At 41.2% G+C, this 17,367-nt stretch overlaps 1 protein-coding gene across 5 annotated transcripts in view; it reads right to left on the reverse strand.

Annotated features, from left to right (window-relative positions):
• Positions 1–17,367, reverse strand: part of cacna2d2a (calcium channel, voltage-dependent, alpha 2/delta subunit 2a) — a 142,961-nt gene that overhangs the window by 24,453 nt on the left and 101,141 nt on the right. For all 5 annotated transcript variants that reach the window (XM_069690787.1, XM_069690786.1, XM_069690789.1 and 2 more), the window contains 5 exons: positions 15,206–15,337; positions 14,924–14,981; positions 2,768–2,818; positions 2,366–2,465; positions 650–811 (listed from right to left, as the gene is read on the reverse strand). In XM_069690787.1, the coding sequence (XP_069546888.1) occupies positions 650–811; positions 2,366–2,465; positions 2,768–2,818; positions 14,924–14,981; positions 15,206–15,337 (503 nt within the window). The remainder of the gene's footprint in view (positions 1–649; positions 812–2,365; positions 2,466–2,767; positions 2,819–14,923; positions 14,982–15,205; positions 15,338–17,367) is intronic.

A 17,367-nucleotide genomic window follows, 5' to 3' on the forward strand; every position in this document is an offset into this window, starting at 1 on the left:
AATTACATATTTTTTATTGTGCTTCTGCCACCAATCACTGCAGCGAGTCTGCTACAGACAGCGATTAAAGGGGCCTCTTTATTTCTCATTCTGCTGGCAAAAGGAAGGGGGGGAGGGAAGAGTGGGGGCACTTGGCTGTATGCCTCCAAGCCCACCAGAGGAATATAAAGTGTCTGTGGCTGATCTCCTCTGGGCTGCGCTCATCAATCATCCCATCAGAGCCCATTAGGGTGGCAGCCTCCTAAAATACACAGCAGCATACGGAGCTGAGGCAGCACCTGTGCCGAGAGCACATGGATGCCCGTTGCTGACAGACCTCACCACTGTGCTGGCTGCTGCAAAAGCTAGCGTCGCTCCATCGCAGCAGCAGTTATAATCAGACCTACCTTCAACAATGACAGCGCTCTGGAAATGCCTCATGCAAACCTGAGCCACTTACTGTCAGCATTGTTTTATCACTGTAAATTCAGTTTTATTAACTGGATTAGACAGTAACTCTGACAGGATGTACAAATAATAACATGCTGGAGCTATAGTATGAAGTTCCAGCTTGTAATTTAAGACTTTTTGGAGGCACACAGTTTGTCAGCCACACACAATCAAAGCGCTCTAGGATTTGCCTTTCCCTCAAAGGCTTGTTGGCTCTTACATTGAGAAGCTGTTCAAAGGCAAACGTGAAGCCAGATTTGTAATCAGTGGTTCCTTTGGCTTGCATGTGCGTGACAGCTTCCTTGAAGATCTTCTTGTTACGAACGTTGGCTTGGACCAAGGTCCTAAAGCATGGAACAACAGCATCTGCCTTTTCATTGAACTAGAGGGAGACATAAGAAGACACACATGGCTGTAAAAACAGTATGCACACTGGCTTGTCTGGTCAAAAACACGTACAAAATTTACTAAATTAAACACGCATCCAACTGTTGGAACACTGTGAATTTCTGTGTTGTCTTTATCATATGTGTGCACAGATCATGGAGGCAGGATGCAGACGTGGGTGTGTGCAGATGTAAGCTGCCCTGCTACTCTCTGGCTGGCAGTAAACACGGGTAATTACAACTTTGCACACAAAGAACAGGTGTACCTGAAACGCTAGTGCAACATACTGAACAGAAACCCAGCCAAGGTAATATCATCTCTCTCATCTCATCCACCAAATTACCCTAAAACGGTGTATATGCATGTGTCCATGTGCGCATGTTTATGTGTGCAGCGCGTATATTTTAGTATTGTATTTTTGTGTGCAGCCGCTGTCTGTAATAGCGCGTTTCAAATATTGTTTCTTCGTGAAGGTCAACTTCAGAATCTACTGACATTTTGAGGAAAGATTGATATAAAATGTTTTGTGTGAGAAAAGCTGACATTTCTAACGGGTTGGTGTTGTCATATTCAAACTTGCAGACAAAAAAAAAATTAAACAAAAGTATTCAGGGGCACATATTCAACATTCATAATAGTTTTGCGTCTAACAATGCTAATAAATACAGTAACTGTCAAACAAGATGAAGAAAAAATGAATGGTTACATATAATATCTATAATAAATAAATAAAAAAGCCTATCATGCAAACTCTACTACTATAAATAATTACACTGTATAGCCTTTAGAAATGAAGACATAGTTTGTCATAAAGGAGTGTATTGAAGCAAGCGGACACAAAAGATGGTGTTTAACGATTATTTTCAGTTAATTTTTAGTTATTGTGTTTGAAAACAATTCACAGCAAGTTTTTGTAAACCGTCACTTTCTTCATAGGGGAGAACATCAGATGCGTTCCCACCCAGATTACCATGCTCATTTCTTGCTCTTAGAGCTGGGATTTAGAGGCATTCAGTGGCTAAGAGCAATGGATTATGAAGGATTACTGAAGGGAGTCTACAAACAGAACCACCACACCAAGCCAGTGAATGTGTTTTTGTGTGTGTGTGTGTGTGTGTGTGTGTGTGTGTGTGTGTGTGTGTGTGTGTGTGTGTGTGTGTGTGTGTGTGTGTGTGTGTGTGTGTGTGTGTGTGTGTGTGTGTGTGACAGTGTGTGCTATCTGTCCTGCAATATGGAATAACGTTAATATTCCCCTACACGTTAGTCCTAATAGAAAACTTGGCAATCAGCACGGAGGGAAAGAGACAGATGGGCACAAAATCCTACACGGACAACGATGATGCAGGAAGAGCAAATACATTGTAATGAGGGAAGTGCACTGTTTCCACAAGCAAACAACTGGGAGCAGAGAGAGCACACTGTGCCGCTCACTGACTGCCCCGCTTGATTACCACCTGCTTAATGAATACGACAAATATTTGTGTTAATGTCGCTTTCAGGAGTGATTTGTATCATTAATTAAAACCATGGTCTGCAAGCTCCTCCTTACCCTGGCCACATTCACGTAGTCGTCATCTGATAGAGTGTCCAGCATTTCCATTACGGATGTTTTCATGAGCTTCAGAGTGAGTCCGCTGACACTTCCACTCCTGCAGGAAAGAAGCAACGAAGCACTTAAATGCTCATACTGGATATGAACATGTTTTCCTGTACATATATGGAGTACTGGCTTACCAATCTCATCCTCTGACAAAACTACCCCATACAAATTCACAAAATTCAGGTATGTTTTAGAGAGAGATGGTTAAGTTTACTTAAATTAAGGTTAGAAGATGAGTGGCAATCATCCTCCAACTTTCCCCTTTCCTCAGACCAACAGGTGGCACTAGCGCCCTTTGAAGGAGACACATACTCCATCCAGGGGTAAAAGTTGAAAGCGTGACATACTCACACATCCACTATGATGACCATGTCCTTTGGAGACGATGCACCTTGGATATACCTGCACAAAAGACACAAAGACTGGACTTTAATTTGGTCCCATAAGCTCTGAAAATTGCACTGAAGGAAGAAGCCAAAGCCACAATGAGCTGAGCCATGATAATATGAAGCAACCATGGCTGAGCCCACTTAAACTACAGAATACTGAAAGGGCTTATGTGCTTAGAAGAGTTAATAAGTTGTTATATACACTTCAATGTTGGCTACAGCCACTGTCGGCTGACTTCAACAAAGATAGTCCTCTTTACTGAATAACAATGCCTACTTTAAATAATTACTGCATGAGCCAAAGTAATTACTAGTTTATGGTCCAAATATACAATAACACAATTGGTACAATGGCCTGTGCTGAGCTGTGCAATCCCATAATCACACAAGCCTTCACTGTAGAGATGGCCCTTTTAAAAAAAACAAACATGTAATTTATTGTAATGTGGACTATTAGTACTGATTAACAATTGTGGATCAGCCCAATTACTATTTTTACAAGGGTTGACTTTTTGCATTAGAACATACTTTTGATATTCAGAGAGTACCACTTCGTTGCTCTTACTTAAATTAGCTTGTTCCCTGTTTATGTTTTGGCACTGTTGATTTCAGTAATGCCACAAGGCCACCAAAGGCTGTGTTAAAGACCAGTTGATTTTTTTTTCATTTAATCAAGTGTCACTTAACGGACAGTGGTTTAAAAAAAAAAAAAAGATAATAATTGAATGACAAACAATGACTAGATTTTCCTTAAATATTGATAAATGACCTAAAAAAGATCGCTTAAAACATTTTTTTTTTTTTGCAGTCACGGTATGGTGACTCATACAATCTAATATGCTTTAGATTTAGTCACTTGAAATTTATCTAAACTTGTCGAGCAGCAGCCGGAGTGGTGTTGACCTGTGCTGAGGAGCGCCTGTGCTGAGCTAAGTGCTGTCATTTAAATAAGATAGCTGATGTTCTGTTCCTTTGATGACTCATCAGTTGGGCATCAAACACATTATTTACTCTGGCAGTCCCTTTGTTGGGGGGAGGCACAAGCTGCTTAAGACTATTAGGCGTCAGCTGCAAAGCAACTCCTAAAATAAGGCCGTTCCGGGTGTGTGTCTGCCGCGGCAAAGCGTAGGCCCACAAGGCAAAGGCAACTCAGAACTATCTGGCCAGACAACTTGTGTCCTGGAAGAGGCGCACACATTACGTCTGTCCAATGTTGATAGAGGATGACATACGGAGGGAAATCAAAAATCCCCTAAGTCTCTTCCAGTGGCAATTAAATTCACATTTAGCATTGATACAACAAGAGTTGAGATTGATGGACGTTATAGGTTTTTCTGTGGTGCACAGGGAAGGGGGGGATTGGGGGTTTCAAATGTGAGTGCTAGTTTGACATTCTGAGGAGAGAGCAAGCAAGCAGTTAGCAGCCGTCTTAGGCAGAAGCAGAGTAATCATCAGGGGTCTCTTTCTGCTGATTATCAGCGATTCCGCTGAGTGTGGAGAGAAGCCAGCTGCCTGTGGGCCAGAGAGCCTCTTTTTTTATGCTCGGCCAAGCTGATATGGAGGCAGAGCCTAGAAGCCCCGGTAGGCTTCACCACCGCTCCCACAGGTTTTACCGCTCCCACTCACTGGCAGGCGCCACTCCAACCTGCAGAGTGACCCCTGACCCGTCTTGAAGTGACATCTCTAAACACACTGGCTGGGCTGCCCAAATCCATTTTTCAGACACAGCCTGGGACCCTCTCCGCTGACTACCTGCCTAAAACCCCAGATGGAACAGGGACTCTGCACTGGCACTGCCGATTAACTGAGCATGCCCAGAGTGAACATAGGCAAAATGTATGTGTGTGTAAGAGCGAGAGAGAAGTAGGAGGGAGAATCCAATTATTTTCAATAATAAAGAATGCCACATCAAAGGTAGAACTTCCACAGCTCTCCACAACTGTGTGGCGTATGAAATCAGGTCTGGAACCATGAGGCATATTGGCATGCTTGACTTTTATCAATTTAATTACTGAAATCTTAATTTGAGGCAGTGAGAGGAAGAGGAGGAGAGAGCTGAGACTCCACACAGCGGGAGCTGCTTTCTTTTGAGCGGATGGGGTTTGTGAAAGCGATCATCGATGCAGGACTGAAATGCGGTGAGAATGTGGCCCACGTCTCCACTGCCTCAGGCTCGTAGACGGAGACACCCCGTCTGGAGATTGAAGGAGGGTCATTTGGTGACGGCTGATGCCCACAGACCAACTGCAGGATTTCATTAACTTCTGCGGTCAGTCTATCTCCCATGGAGCAGAATAGTCCTTTAATGGGACTTGAAGTTATTTTGAGGGGGCTAAATGTTAATTATAAGGCAATGCAAACTTCTATTACTCAGTCATTATAGGTCATCTTCAGCTGCAGCAAAGTAAAATCTCACAATGGAGAACTGTGCAAGCTTTGGCCCCTGAATATGCTGAGAAAATATTACTTTCAAGCAGATCCTTTCTCTAACTGTGAAAGAGGCAGCATTGATCAGCAGTAATTGGGTTTGAGAGTAATGTGTGAGCAGTGATGGAGTAAGGAAGAGTAGCACATGAGCCAGGATAGCATCACTCAACACTGGAGCTATAGTGCTGCCATGGCTGATCTTCCACACAGATTGTCTTGGTGTATCAGCAACACTCTCTTTCTCTGCCTATCCATTGCCTGAAGTACAATTGAATTTTCTCTTTGCCTCAGAGCAGAGAACATCAGGATCAGAGAGAGCAGGATGGAGTCAAGGATTTTCAGTCTCCCGACTGATACGTAGTTCCACGGTTCTGACAGATAAAAAAAAAATCATGAATTGAGGCCGGTATCGGTGTATAATTCTCCATATTTTTGACTCATGGATCCAGATGTGTTGTTTCTGCATGGATTCCAGTCAGTAATTACCTCTCAGCTTCTGCCCACTGATGCCATTCTTTCCCTGTCATTACCCAGTCTCCTGCGTGCCAAGGCCAGGTGACAAGCAGATGGGCCTGGCTTGTGCTGAACAGAGCCCTGTCGCCCATTCTGTCCCCCCCACGACAAAACCATCAGCCAGCGGACACAACGTCTCAGCTTGTGGCCTTCCTGTCCACTCAGTAAAAGTTATGGTCAATATCTTATCACTGAAACTGAACTGTCAAAATTAGTGACGGTATTTTATTTCAGATGTCATAACTGTATTCCATACGATGTGTCAGTTCTCGTTTACTCTGTAAACAGCTAATTATGGAGGATAAACTAATGTGAAAGCTCTGCTTCCGAGTCCAACCCGTGATGCACAACCAGCCACATTTTAGTTCAGCTTGTTTATACCTGTCCATCACATTCACATTAAATTTCATTAAATATGGCAACTGGCCATGCAAGTGCCACTGGTAAAACATAATATAAACAAAACTAAATTTAGATTACGAAGTCTGCATGATTACACAACCATCCATAAAACCACAAACTTGAACATTTTTTTTAAATTTTTTTATTATTATTATGTGACATGTTTCATTAAGGGAATAATTTTTTTGTCTCGGGTTTTTATGACATAAAAACGTAAATGCATCATTTATAAAGTGTCTTTGTACCCTAAATTTGCTAGTCGCTGCTTCTCAAATATGAAGAATCACTGCTCTGTTTTATATTGTGGTAAAATTAATGTTTTGTTTTTAGACTATTAGTTGTCAAAACCATCAATATGCCAACATTACGTCTGAGAAATGAGCATGTGATGAGCATTTATGGCTAAGTTAATTGGTAACAGAAATAATCATGAGGGAAAGTTTTTGTGCTACATATCACGGACTGTAACAGAAAACACGCGACTTCATGGCAAATTGCAATAAACATACACTTGCTGAGGTTTATGTTTCTTTAAAAAAAAAAAATGTTGATATATTATTAAGCAAATAAATTGATGTGCCAGTCTGGACACAATGGCCGCAGTGACTTGTATGCCCATAAAAAATTTTTTTTTTTAAATTTAAAAAAAAATAATCCAGAAAGCGTTAACATACATCATGTATGTCGTTGTGTTCATTCCATCACAAATATGTGTGACAATATGTAGAATCAAGATAGGGCTGGATTTGTGTGTGCTCTTTATACTGAGGTGGAACGATGTATTGCTCTGAGTGAGAGGAGATTAAAGCAACAAATGTCACAGCCACCTCACTCTTGCAACTCACCAACACAAAAAAAAAACCATACATCTAAAAGAAATGCATTATACAAGCAATGAACACAATGACATATTCTGCATTGTGGTGATTGTATTTTGCTGCTTTTGTAGCAGTCTGGTAAAAGAATCTCATTGGAATTCATGAAATAGTTTTATCATGGCATAGTGCTGTAAAATCAATACATTAACTGTGCGGGGGGGGGGGGGGCTAACTCTCTCAGGAGATTGTGTTTATGCACCCTGACCCATTCCGACAAAATGTTGTGCATTACATTTAAATTGGAGGAATTATCTGCTTCACACATTTCAGACACATGCAATAGATACATGTAACATGATCCATTGAGCGGCTTGGGCTCTTTTTATCATGCGACAGTAAAGTGTTGTGCTAAAGTGTGCAGGAAATACTTACTCTATTGTCAAAAATGTGTGTGTAAGCAGTTGTCCCAAAATCAGTTGATGTTTCAGTATTTTCTAGGCGTGAACTGTGTTTACTGGCTGCATTGTGCCGTACAGTGCTAACACATAACGAGTGGGCAGTATATACAGTACCGTCTGTATTGTGTGCATTTATTGACACAGTAATGTGTGACTTCTCTTCACAGTGAGAGTTTTGATATACATGCATCATGTACAGTAGATGTAAGGAGACTAACCACGGTATAATGGGAAAACTGTATATAACACAGGGAGTGCTTGTGTGAGTGTGCATGCTCCCACATTGTGTGGATTTGTGTTGTGCTGATGGGCTTATTATTTTATGGACTGCTGCTCTCTTAGTGCTCCTGTGGATGTGGAAGCCGAATAAAGATTGAATTAAGATAAAAAAAATAAAAAATAAAAAAAATATAGGGTGACGGCTCCCAGAGAGCCCGCAGGAGAAAGATATGTCGTCAGCCGTTTATTTATTCCACTTTCTGTTGATTATTGGAAGTGTTGGTACCGAGATGTACATTTCCATATTTTCAGTCATGTTGAGGAACACGCAACATTTTTCAGTAACATTTGCCAACACTTTCCTTTCTCGAAAACAAGTGACTACTGAATTAGGCATGCATATTGGTTTGCGTCAGTACCAATTAGTAGTAGACAAATATAAGTCACTGTTACTTTTAGAGATGGAACAAAAAGTGTCCTGCTGCATCTTTACATGTCAGGTCAAACTGAAATGTCAAATTTTGTTATTGGGAGTCTTCTGGGAGAACTGCTTGGTTTTACCTCCAGCAGCAACAATAACACTGGTGTTTCATTTGAATCAGCTTCTACCTGAAGTGGGGTAAAGAGAATGAAAGACGGAGGCAAAGCTCTGGGTATTGGGAGTGGTATTTTGGGGAGCCTCAGCTTTTCAGGTTTGACCAGCAGTCATAATATTTATAAAGAGGTTAGATTGACTTTTTGAAGAAATCAATATGTGATATAGCCTACATGCTGTTGTGAACCTGGGAGGTAATGGGATCTTTGTAACGCTTGGCTAACAGGACTCCACGCCTGTCTCTGGTTATTTCTCTCCTCACCCTTTTACTTTTCCCTCTCCCTGCCTCACTTCACCTTCTGCTTCGCTTCCCTTGATAACACGAACAGACATTATAATGGACAAATGTTAATAATTAATGTCAGAGCAATTGGAGACAATTAAGTGTGTTGACTGGACCATTAATTTTCTTGGGGCTGTTGATAGAGTAGCAGAAGGGGAGGAAGCCCATCTGTAGAGGCAGGCGGCCCTAGGATTTTTTTTCCTCAGAGAACCACCTGGACGCTCTGGCCAGGTCATCCACGCCACCATCGATCGGTCCCAGTAAAACAAACAGGTCTATTACACAACACACGCTGGACAGGGATTCTGGCTGCTACATTTAGTCCTCCAAGAAAATCTCATGTTTGACTGTGGTAGTCTTCTCAGAGATGGCGTGAGTCCAAATGTTACTGAAGTATGTTGCTGCGATTAGATCTGTGTTTTCCACTCGCTTTACTGGTATTTGTGAAGCTGTAGTATCTATCTGGCATATCAGCCTATGTGATCGGATTTATCTGTGAGTTTTTGAGAGGAGAAGAGCAGGGAGGTATGTGGAAGGATGTGGTAGATAGTGTGAGCTTGTCTGGTTTATAATATTTACCGAACATGTATCGAGTCATTTTGCTAAAAAAAAAATGTCCAAAATATTATCACCACCACATTTAAACTTTGTGAATTTTTCTGCCTCCGGTAGGCCCGTATTTTTGTTTTAGCAATGATGATTGGTAAAATGGACATTGGTAATGTACATTTGATCAGCACAATTTCTGTCCTGTTTTGTGCTTTGACGTCTTTCAGCCAGTAGCATACGACCAAACCTGCTAGTGCTTCTGCCATTGGAAAAGCACATCCATACTGTAAAATCTTAGACAAGGCCTCCACAACCATGTCTGAAAACAGTTCAGTCAGACAACTCACGTTTGAAATGTTTATTTCAACATCAGAAGATATTTTGAGTTTGACGTTTAGGCTCCGGATTCATCACTCCCCATAGATGGCATTACACAGATATATTTGGGGAGTGATGGGCAAATATGTTAACACCACCCCCCCATCAACCCACTGCAGCCTGTAGGTGGGTGCTGGTGGGCCTGAGCCAAATGGCAGCAGAACCGACGCAGGCAGCAGTGTTGTTGACAGGCAGAAAGGGGGAGATGAGAAATTTCCCAGCTTAAATAGACCGCCAAATTTGGAGGTTGTGTGTCAGATGATTATGGAGTGTGAGCATGTCACATGATGCAGAGCGGAGCAGCTCGGGTTGACTGCCTGCACGACCCCACAGGCGTCGCTCCGTTTGTTTGCTTAAAAAACATAGCTGCAATATTAGTATAGTTTATATTTTCTCACACAAGAGTGATGGAAAAATCAAATTTCAAATTAACTTTAATGCCACATAAATGCATAAATTGTGGTCTTTATAGCATCCGTAAGCCCTAAGTAAATGCTCATGTTATTATTTGTGCAACTGTCCCCGTGACGGCTGCTGCTATCTGCTGCTGTCACAGACAGGCTTACCTCACCCCCGTGGACTGTTTTTGTAAAGTGCGTGATTGGCCGACCTCTCCGGAGAATGTCAGTCGGGGAGACAGCACGTTAGACTATAATCACACAAGTCTGACCTGACATATCATGACACTCCCTGCCATGGCCCCGCCACTCAGCACGGCTGGGCACAAGTTGCTAAGCAACAGGCTGCAGGAATGCCTAAGACTCCAGCATGAGGAAAAGCTCCACAGAAATGACAGTGGCAAACATGGAGGACCGAGGGGGGGAGGGGTGACAGGGTGTTTCTCTGCTCAAAAATACACCTCTTCCCGTGTCTAACCTTGTCACACATGCAGCTGCCGCTCAGCAGTCCACCTCATCCTTCTCATCCCTTGTTCCTTCCTGTCTGCGGGAAGAGTCCCCCAGTCACAACATGTGTACGAAAATTAAACTCCGGTCTACTACAGGTATTGCACTGACAGATCAGCGACAGGAACACCGTTTTAACTTGTCCTGCTACACTATGGGCCTGATTAAACTAAAGGTTTGTGTGTGTAAAAATCACATGCAAACTCCACACCACCCGCAAAAACATGTCCAAGCTGATCTACTAACGACGTGCAGTGAGGATGGCGTCTTTCAAACGTGCAACTTATCACGCGTTGTCCATTTTGCTGGTTTGCCTGAACGCATATGTAATATTGGGCGTTTCTACTTGAAGGTGCAAAATACTGGGAGAGAACATGCAAATACGTACATTTAGCACCCGCAACGATATTTACCAAACCTGACGGTAGAAATAGGAGAAGTGATTGCGTGTTTATTTTAGTACGACTGAAAGGAACGTATTAATCAGAAGCGCAAATCAGCAGAGATGGCTGCTCTTATTGTGGTGAGAAGGAGACGCAGGGAAACCAAAGAATACGTAGATAACGTGGTTTTACATTTCTGTGATGCCAGAGTAAAAAAAAAAATATTCAGACATATCTATCCAGTGATGACATTTCTGAGTTATTGAATGAAGTGAATGATGATTGACAGCCAACAACAAGGAGGAGCCACAAAATACTAGCAATTAAAAAAACTTCTTACGACTCAGTACTTTCCCGCCTTTGGGTCATTCCAGCGTATCGCTGCTTGGATATCCCAGTCCCGTTCTTCAGTTGTGCCGTCACAAGTCCTGAATGTGTCCCACAGAATTCCCTGGTCGCTTCATATGGTTCACGAGCGCTCGCGAGGCACCGAATGAAACTAATTCACCTGCTCATCAAATAAAGAGCTGAACCTGCTACTCGGTGTTTGTTAGAGGATCCCATCCACTGTCCCTTCTCTTTTATCAAATTGTTCCTCTACATCTGTTTTTATGTGAAACACTGCATGTAATTATCTTGCTGTTAAGCACTTTGAGCTGCATTTCTTGTATGAAAGGCGCTATACAAATAAAGTTGATCATTATTATTATTTGCAGACGTTTTATTATATGCCATTTTTCTTCTTTTTTTTTTTTCCACCTAATATCTTGCCATCTTCTCATAATTTCATCTATTGATGTATTTGTTTTTCCCACGGCATTGACTTCCTCGCTGATAATCTATAGGCTGTGGCGTTTTGTTGTTGTTATATTAATATTCATTAATTTAAATGAGATCAGATTTCCTTTAGCTTTAGCGGTCGTTCTGTCAGAACGGCTGGAATCACTTTAACGTATGCAAATACCTCATTTAAATAGATCGATTTGCACCTGATATCCAAGACGCAATTACTTTTAGCAAATAAACCGCAAAACGGGTGCAAAATAAATGTGCAAACTTTTGGAATAAACACGCAATTTATTAGCCTTTATTTGTTTATTTTTTGTGTGTAAATCAGGCCCTTTGTCTTGTGTTTTTTTCAGAATTTAACATGTTTACAGCGCTGCTACTGTGACAGTGCAGCACGAAGGAAACTTCTGTCTGGTGTTAATTAAGTTGTGAGGCAACACTTTGTTAGTCTCATGGTTGTAAAAATGTTAAGGCGATTCACATTTTTTGCTGGTTCACAAGAGCAAGGTCAGCCTGATGAACACAAATGTCTGTCACACCCTCTTGTTTTTCATACAAGGTCGCTACATACTAGGCTTTGATCTAGTCTTGTTTCATTAAAGGGGAGAATCTCTGATCTAAAAGCAAACAGAATGGTCTTTTAACCCACAGCTGACAGCACATCCAAAACGTTCTACTGAAAGGACGTAAACTTTTTAATGTATTTGAATCTTGTATTTGTTTATGTCCTGTTGTTTGGGTGGTACCGTTTAAGAATGCTGTTATAATACAGATTTATGTTTTTTTTTTCTCTGCGGTTATATTCTATAATTATTTCTTATGCTTTCTTTTAGTCAGTACTGCTTGATTAAGATGGGAGCAGTTTAATTGCCATGTCTTTATGGATGAGTAAATTGAGCCGTGAAACTTTCCTGAACCTTTAAACTCCACTTGCACATGATTTTAAATTTATTTTACGACTGAGGATCACTGCGTTCATTCTTTGTCCGACCGACTAACATTTCAGGACTGCATATTTGGGATGTTGAGTTTCATACAAAGTTTCACACAATAGAAGGTTTCATTTGCACATGTTTGTTCAATCTGAGCTTGTTGACTTCATCTGCCAGCCTGACCTGACCTCAAACAGCCACTCAGGTTGAGCTGGACGAAGACAGAGATGGAAAATGGGGTCAGGTCTAATCAACACTGCTGTCATGATTATGTCTAGTTCACTCCAAGCTGTAACCAGGCAACAGGCAGGGCTGTCACAAAGCCGATGTGACAGTGGCAGGTAGACTCAGAGTTGAAGGGTGGACAGGAAGCTTGGGTGGGTGGGTGAAGGTGGTGTTTGGACCGACGCAGCCTAGATCTGTCCAGCTCGTTCCACTGGGCAGGTATCAGATGTTGCAAAGGCTAAGGTGGCCACTTTAAACTAAACATAAGCCCCTATTTTGTTTTCTAATGTATTGTATTACTTACAGGGATAAATTTGGGTCAGGAAAACAGTTTGATCTCATTCCATGAAACAATATCTTTTCTTTTTGCTCCAGGCTGGAGAGAGTACAGGAAGTGTACAGGAGAGAAAAGACGGCAGAGGAATCTTAATGCAGGCTGGATTTAAAAGTTAAAGCATTTCTTTTGTGCATGTGGCTGCATTCACAAAGCCCTCTGATGTGCAGACGTGCTTTATGCCTGTTAGGAAAATGATGCCCTTTTTAAAACTTGTTTCGTATAAAAGGATTTGTCAGAAGCATTTTTGTAACAACTGCATTGATGCATTAAGTATGCTACTTTGTGGTTTTTACATTGGTTGTGACTGCTACATTAATGTCAAACTTAAAAACTCAACACTTCCCTCTCACATCATACTGAAAGTTGGCCTAAGTTTAGTTTGTTGAAAGAAAATCCAAATTAGTAAATTACAACATTACTTAGAAAGCTAGTACATCTAGGGCCTGATTTATTAAGATCTCAAATAAAGGGTACTAAATTGTATGTTTATTCCAAAAGTTTGCGCATTTATTTTGCACCCGTTTTGCAGGTGATGTACTAAAAGTAATTGCGCCTTGGATATCAGGTGCAAATCGATCTATTTAAATGAGGTATTTGCATGTGTTAAAGTGATTCCAGCCGTTCTGACAGAACGACCGCTAAAGCTTAAGGAAATCTGATCGCATTTAAATGAATAAATATGAATATAACAAGAACAAAACACTATAGCCTATAGGAGACTATCAGCGAAGAAGTCAATGCCATGGGAAAAACTAAAGGATCAATAGATGAAATTATGAGAAGATGGCAAGATATTAGGTGAAAAAAACAACAACCCCGGCTTATATTAAAATGTCAGAAAATAAAACAGGAGGAACGGTGGATGAGATCCTCGAACAAACACCGATCAGCAGGTCCAGATCTTTCTGTGATGAGCAGGTGACTTTTCATAAAGTGCCTCGCGAGTGCTCGTGAACCATATGAAGCGACCAGTGAATTCTGTGGGACACATTCAGGACCTGTGACGGCACACCTGAAAAACGGGACTGGGATATCCAAGCAGCGATACGCTGGAATGACCCAAAGGCAGGAAAGTACTGAGTCGTACAAAGTTTTTTTTAATTGTTAGTATTTTGTGGCTCCTCCTTGTTGTTGGCTGTCAATCATCATTCACTTCATTCAATAACTCAGAAATGTCATCGCTGGACAGATATGTCTGAATATTTTTTACTCTGACATCACAGAAATGTAAAACCATGTTCTCTACGTATTCTTTGGTTTCCCTGCGTCTCCTTCTCACCACAATAAGAGCAGCCGTCTCTCCTGATGATCATCTGATTAATACGTTCCTTTCAGTCGTACTAAAATAAACACGCAACCACTTCTCCTATTTCTACCGTCAGGTAATATCGTTGCGGGTGCTAAATGTACGTATTTGCATGTTCTCTCCCAGTATTTTGCAACTTCAAGTATAAACGCCCAATATTACATATGCGTTCAGGCAAACACACAAAATGGACAACGTGTGTTAAATTGTCCATTGCACATTTGAAAGACGCCATCCTCACTGCACGTCGTTCGTAAAACGGTTTGAAAAAATGTTTGCGGGTGGTGTGGAGGTTGCACGTGATTTTACACACGCAAACTTTTAGTAAATCAGCCCCCAGAGTCAAAGGACAATACCAGCGTAAATTTTTGCGAACACCTCTTCGATTCTTAAAGATGTAAAATGTGCCAGTTGGAAAAAAAAAAAAAAGGCCTCTGAAAAATGTCTTAAATGTTCAGAAATGATAAGGCAGCAATTTTCATCTTCTTTACAAAATAGCCATCAGGGATTAACAGTAGCAGTGCACATTTTTTTTAATTAAATTTATTTTCAGACTAAACCCCTTTTGATGCCAGGGTGTCTATAAAGACAGCACTCACCATGGTCTTCTGCGGACATCGTACAGGTCAATCTTGTTGGGTGCCCTCCATGGAGTGGCTGGAGAGAGCAAGAAAATAAATTATAGGCTGTACAGTGGACTATAGGATATTTCAGATCAGATTAGATCAAAGTAATCATAATTTCATTCGGTCTATCGAGTTACCAATACAGCCATCTGATAAGAGATTGCCAATGTTCTGCAGCTGAGGATCCCTGGGGTCAATTTAGACTTTATCTTGCCGTTATAGGGCAGACTGGTGACTCAGTAGCCTGCGGCCTACCTGGGTAGTATCGTGTCACTCCTGTGGCACTGCCAAACACCTGCCAGCGCAGAGAGTTGTCCTCCCGACGGTTCTCGATGAAGACCCTCTCCAGCGCCTGGGTCCAGTTTAATTCATTTAGGATGACAGGGGCTATCGAAAAACACACAAACAGAAACATATGCAGTAAGACTCACGATAGTAAATTAGAACATACTTTCATCTAGACTTTAATATCCCCAAGTATTCCAAAGTTCTTTGTGATTTCGGCAACAAGGACACTTTTCATCCAAGTTTTTGATAAACAAGGCCCTCTTGCAATGAGCACAACTCAGAATATGCTCCTGATTATATAAAGTGACAAAAATGAAAAAAAAAAAAAAATTGCAAATGAGCTGCTGATTATTTGCCATAGTCCCTCAAAGTAAAAAACTACAGGCAGAGAAAATAGTTTTTATAATCAAATTTTTATATTAGTTTATTTTTCCACCTGTTTTTTTCAATATTCAAAGTAAACATACTTTTTTTCATTAACTAATTAAAAAGCAGAAATAACAAGCTGTCAATATGGTGCACCTAAAACATCACACCAGGTTTTCTCAGTTACTAACACAAAGGTCAGATCTCTTTGCTGAACAACCTTGTACGTGCCTGCCGAACTAAACTAAGTCCATAAGAATGGATGTATGCAGGCAGCTCGGCCGGTGGTAGCCGTCTGAGCACGGCACTCGTCTTATCTGGGTGATCTCTGTGCAGTGCAGAGGACAAATCTGAGATGACTTTAGAGGAGGTCACAGGGTATGTCACTCGCAGCATGTGGAGGAAGAAGCCACCACTGAATTCTTGATAGCAGAGTAATGTACGTATTTCTGCGAATGAGTGGGCGTGTTAGTGGGTTTGTGGGTGCTTGTTTATTGGGAGAGGAGAAAGGGGTGAAATAGAAAAAAAATACTGCTTTGGTTGTGGAGGCACGGCCAAATGCATCAATGTGTGTGTTTTGAGTTAAAGCGTAAGGTCATAGCAGATTTACGTTTGTCGAAAGAAACATTAATCATCGAGTCAACAATAAGTGGAATAACTCGCTGCAGGTGGTGGTGGAATAGAACAACTACTGCATCAACATGTGTCTCTTTTTTTTATGCTTCATTCTTTTGTAACTTATGCAGTATTTGTGCTGTCATTTTTCTTCCACTTGTGATCTGAATTATAATTTCTATTCTTACATATTTTTACGACATGACACAATATGCATTTACACGCACACACACATACAAATGAACCAAAACTGCTTTCAGTCTGTGTTTAATAGCGAGGCTGAAGTCAGAAGATGGGGAGTGCAATCAGAGGTTTAATAGCCACCTGATTAAAGAGGAAACAAGACGAGGCGCTGAGCTGAAAAGAACTTCACTCGCTCCTCTGATTTAATTACTCAGCCAACCAAAGCTAGATAAGCCTCTGAACCGACAAGTCCAGCTTCTCCTCAACCCCTCGTTTGAATTTCACACAAATAAACGATCATTATCCACTTTTCCCATGTTTTTCAATTACTGCTCAGTCTTTGACGAGCTGTCACTTTCGAGGTAAGAAGTGTGACACTAAACTTCCCTGATCCACTGCTCACCTCCTTTACTGTAAGCGGGGAGATTTAGAATATTCCCAATGACACAACATTACCTAAAAACATAGTGTTTTTGTTTTTTCACCTGAAAGCTTCATTTTATCAAGCCCAATTCTTTTAAAAATTGCAGAAGCTAAGTATTATTACTCTCTTGCATCCTGTAAAAGAAATGCGTGGGAACAAACACACACACACACACACACACACACACACACACACACACACACACACACACACACACACTGCAAACACCAGCACTAAGCAGTGTCTGGAGGATGGGAGTATATGAAAGCCAAATTGCTGCCATCACCAAAGGGAGCTCCTTGACATGCTTTTTTTCAAATTCATAAACATAAACACAAAGGAAGAATGGAGGAGCCCTACAAATGGGCATAAATATAAAAACCCATTCGGGGAGGGGAGTGATTGATGGAAAGAAACAGAAATTAACACGAGTGAGTGGCTGCTTTCACAGCAAGGAAAAAGGCAATTTCTCGCCCATGAGGGCAGAATAGGAAAAAAACCACACACAACAAACTTCACTTTAAAATACTAAATTGAAAAT

This window comes from Brachyistius frenatus, unplaced genomic scaffold, assembly GCF_029030835.1.
Source record: "Brachyistius frenatus isolate BFR_SWC_R1_liver_20210118 unplaced genomic scaffold, ASM2903083v1 Contig_10, whole genome shotgun sequence".
Taxonomy (NCBI): domain Eukaryota; kingdom Metazoa; phylum Chordata; class Actinopteri; family Embiotocidae; genus Brachyistius; species Brachyistius frenatus.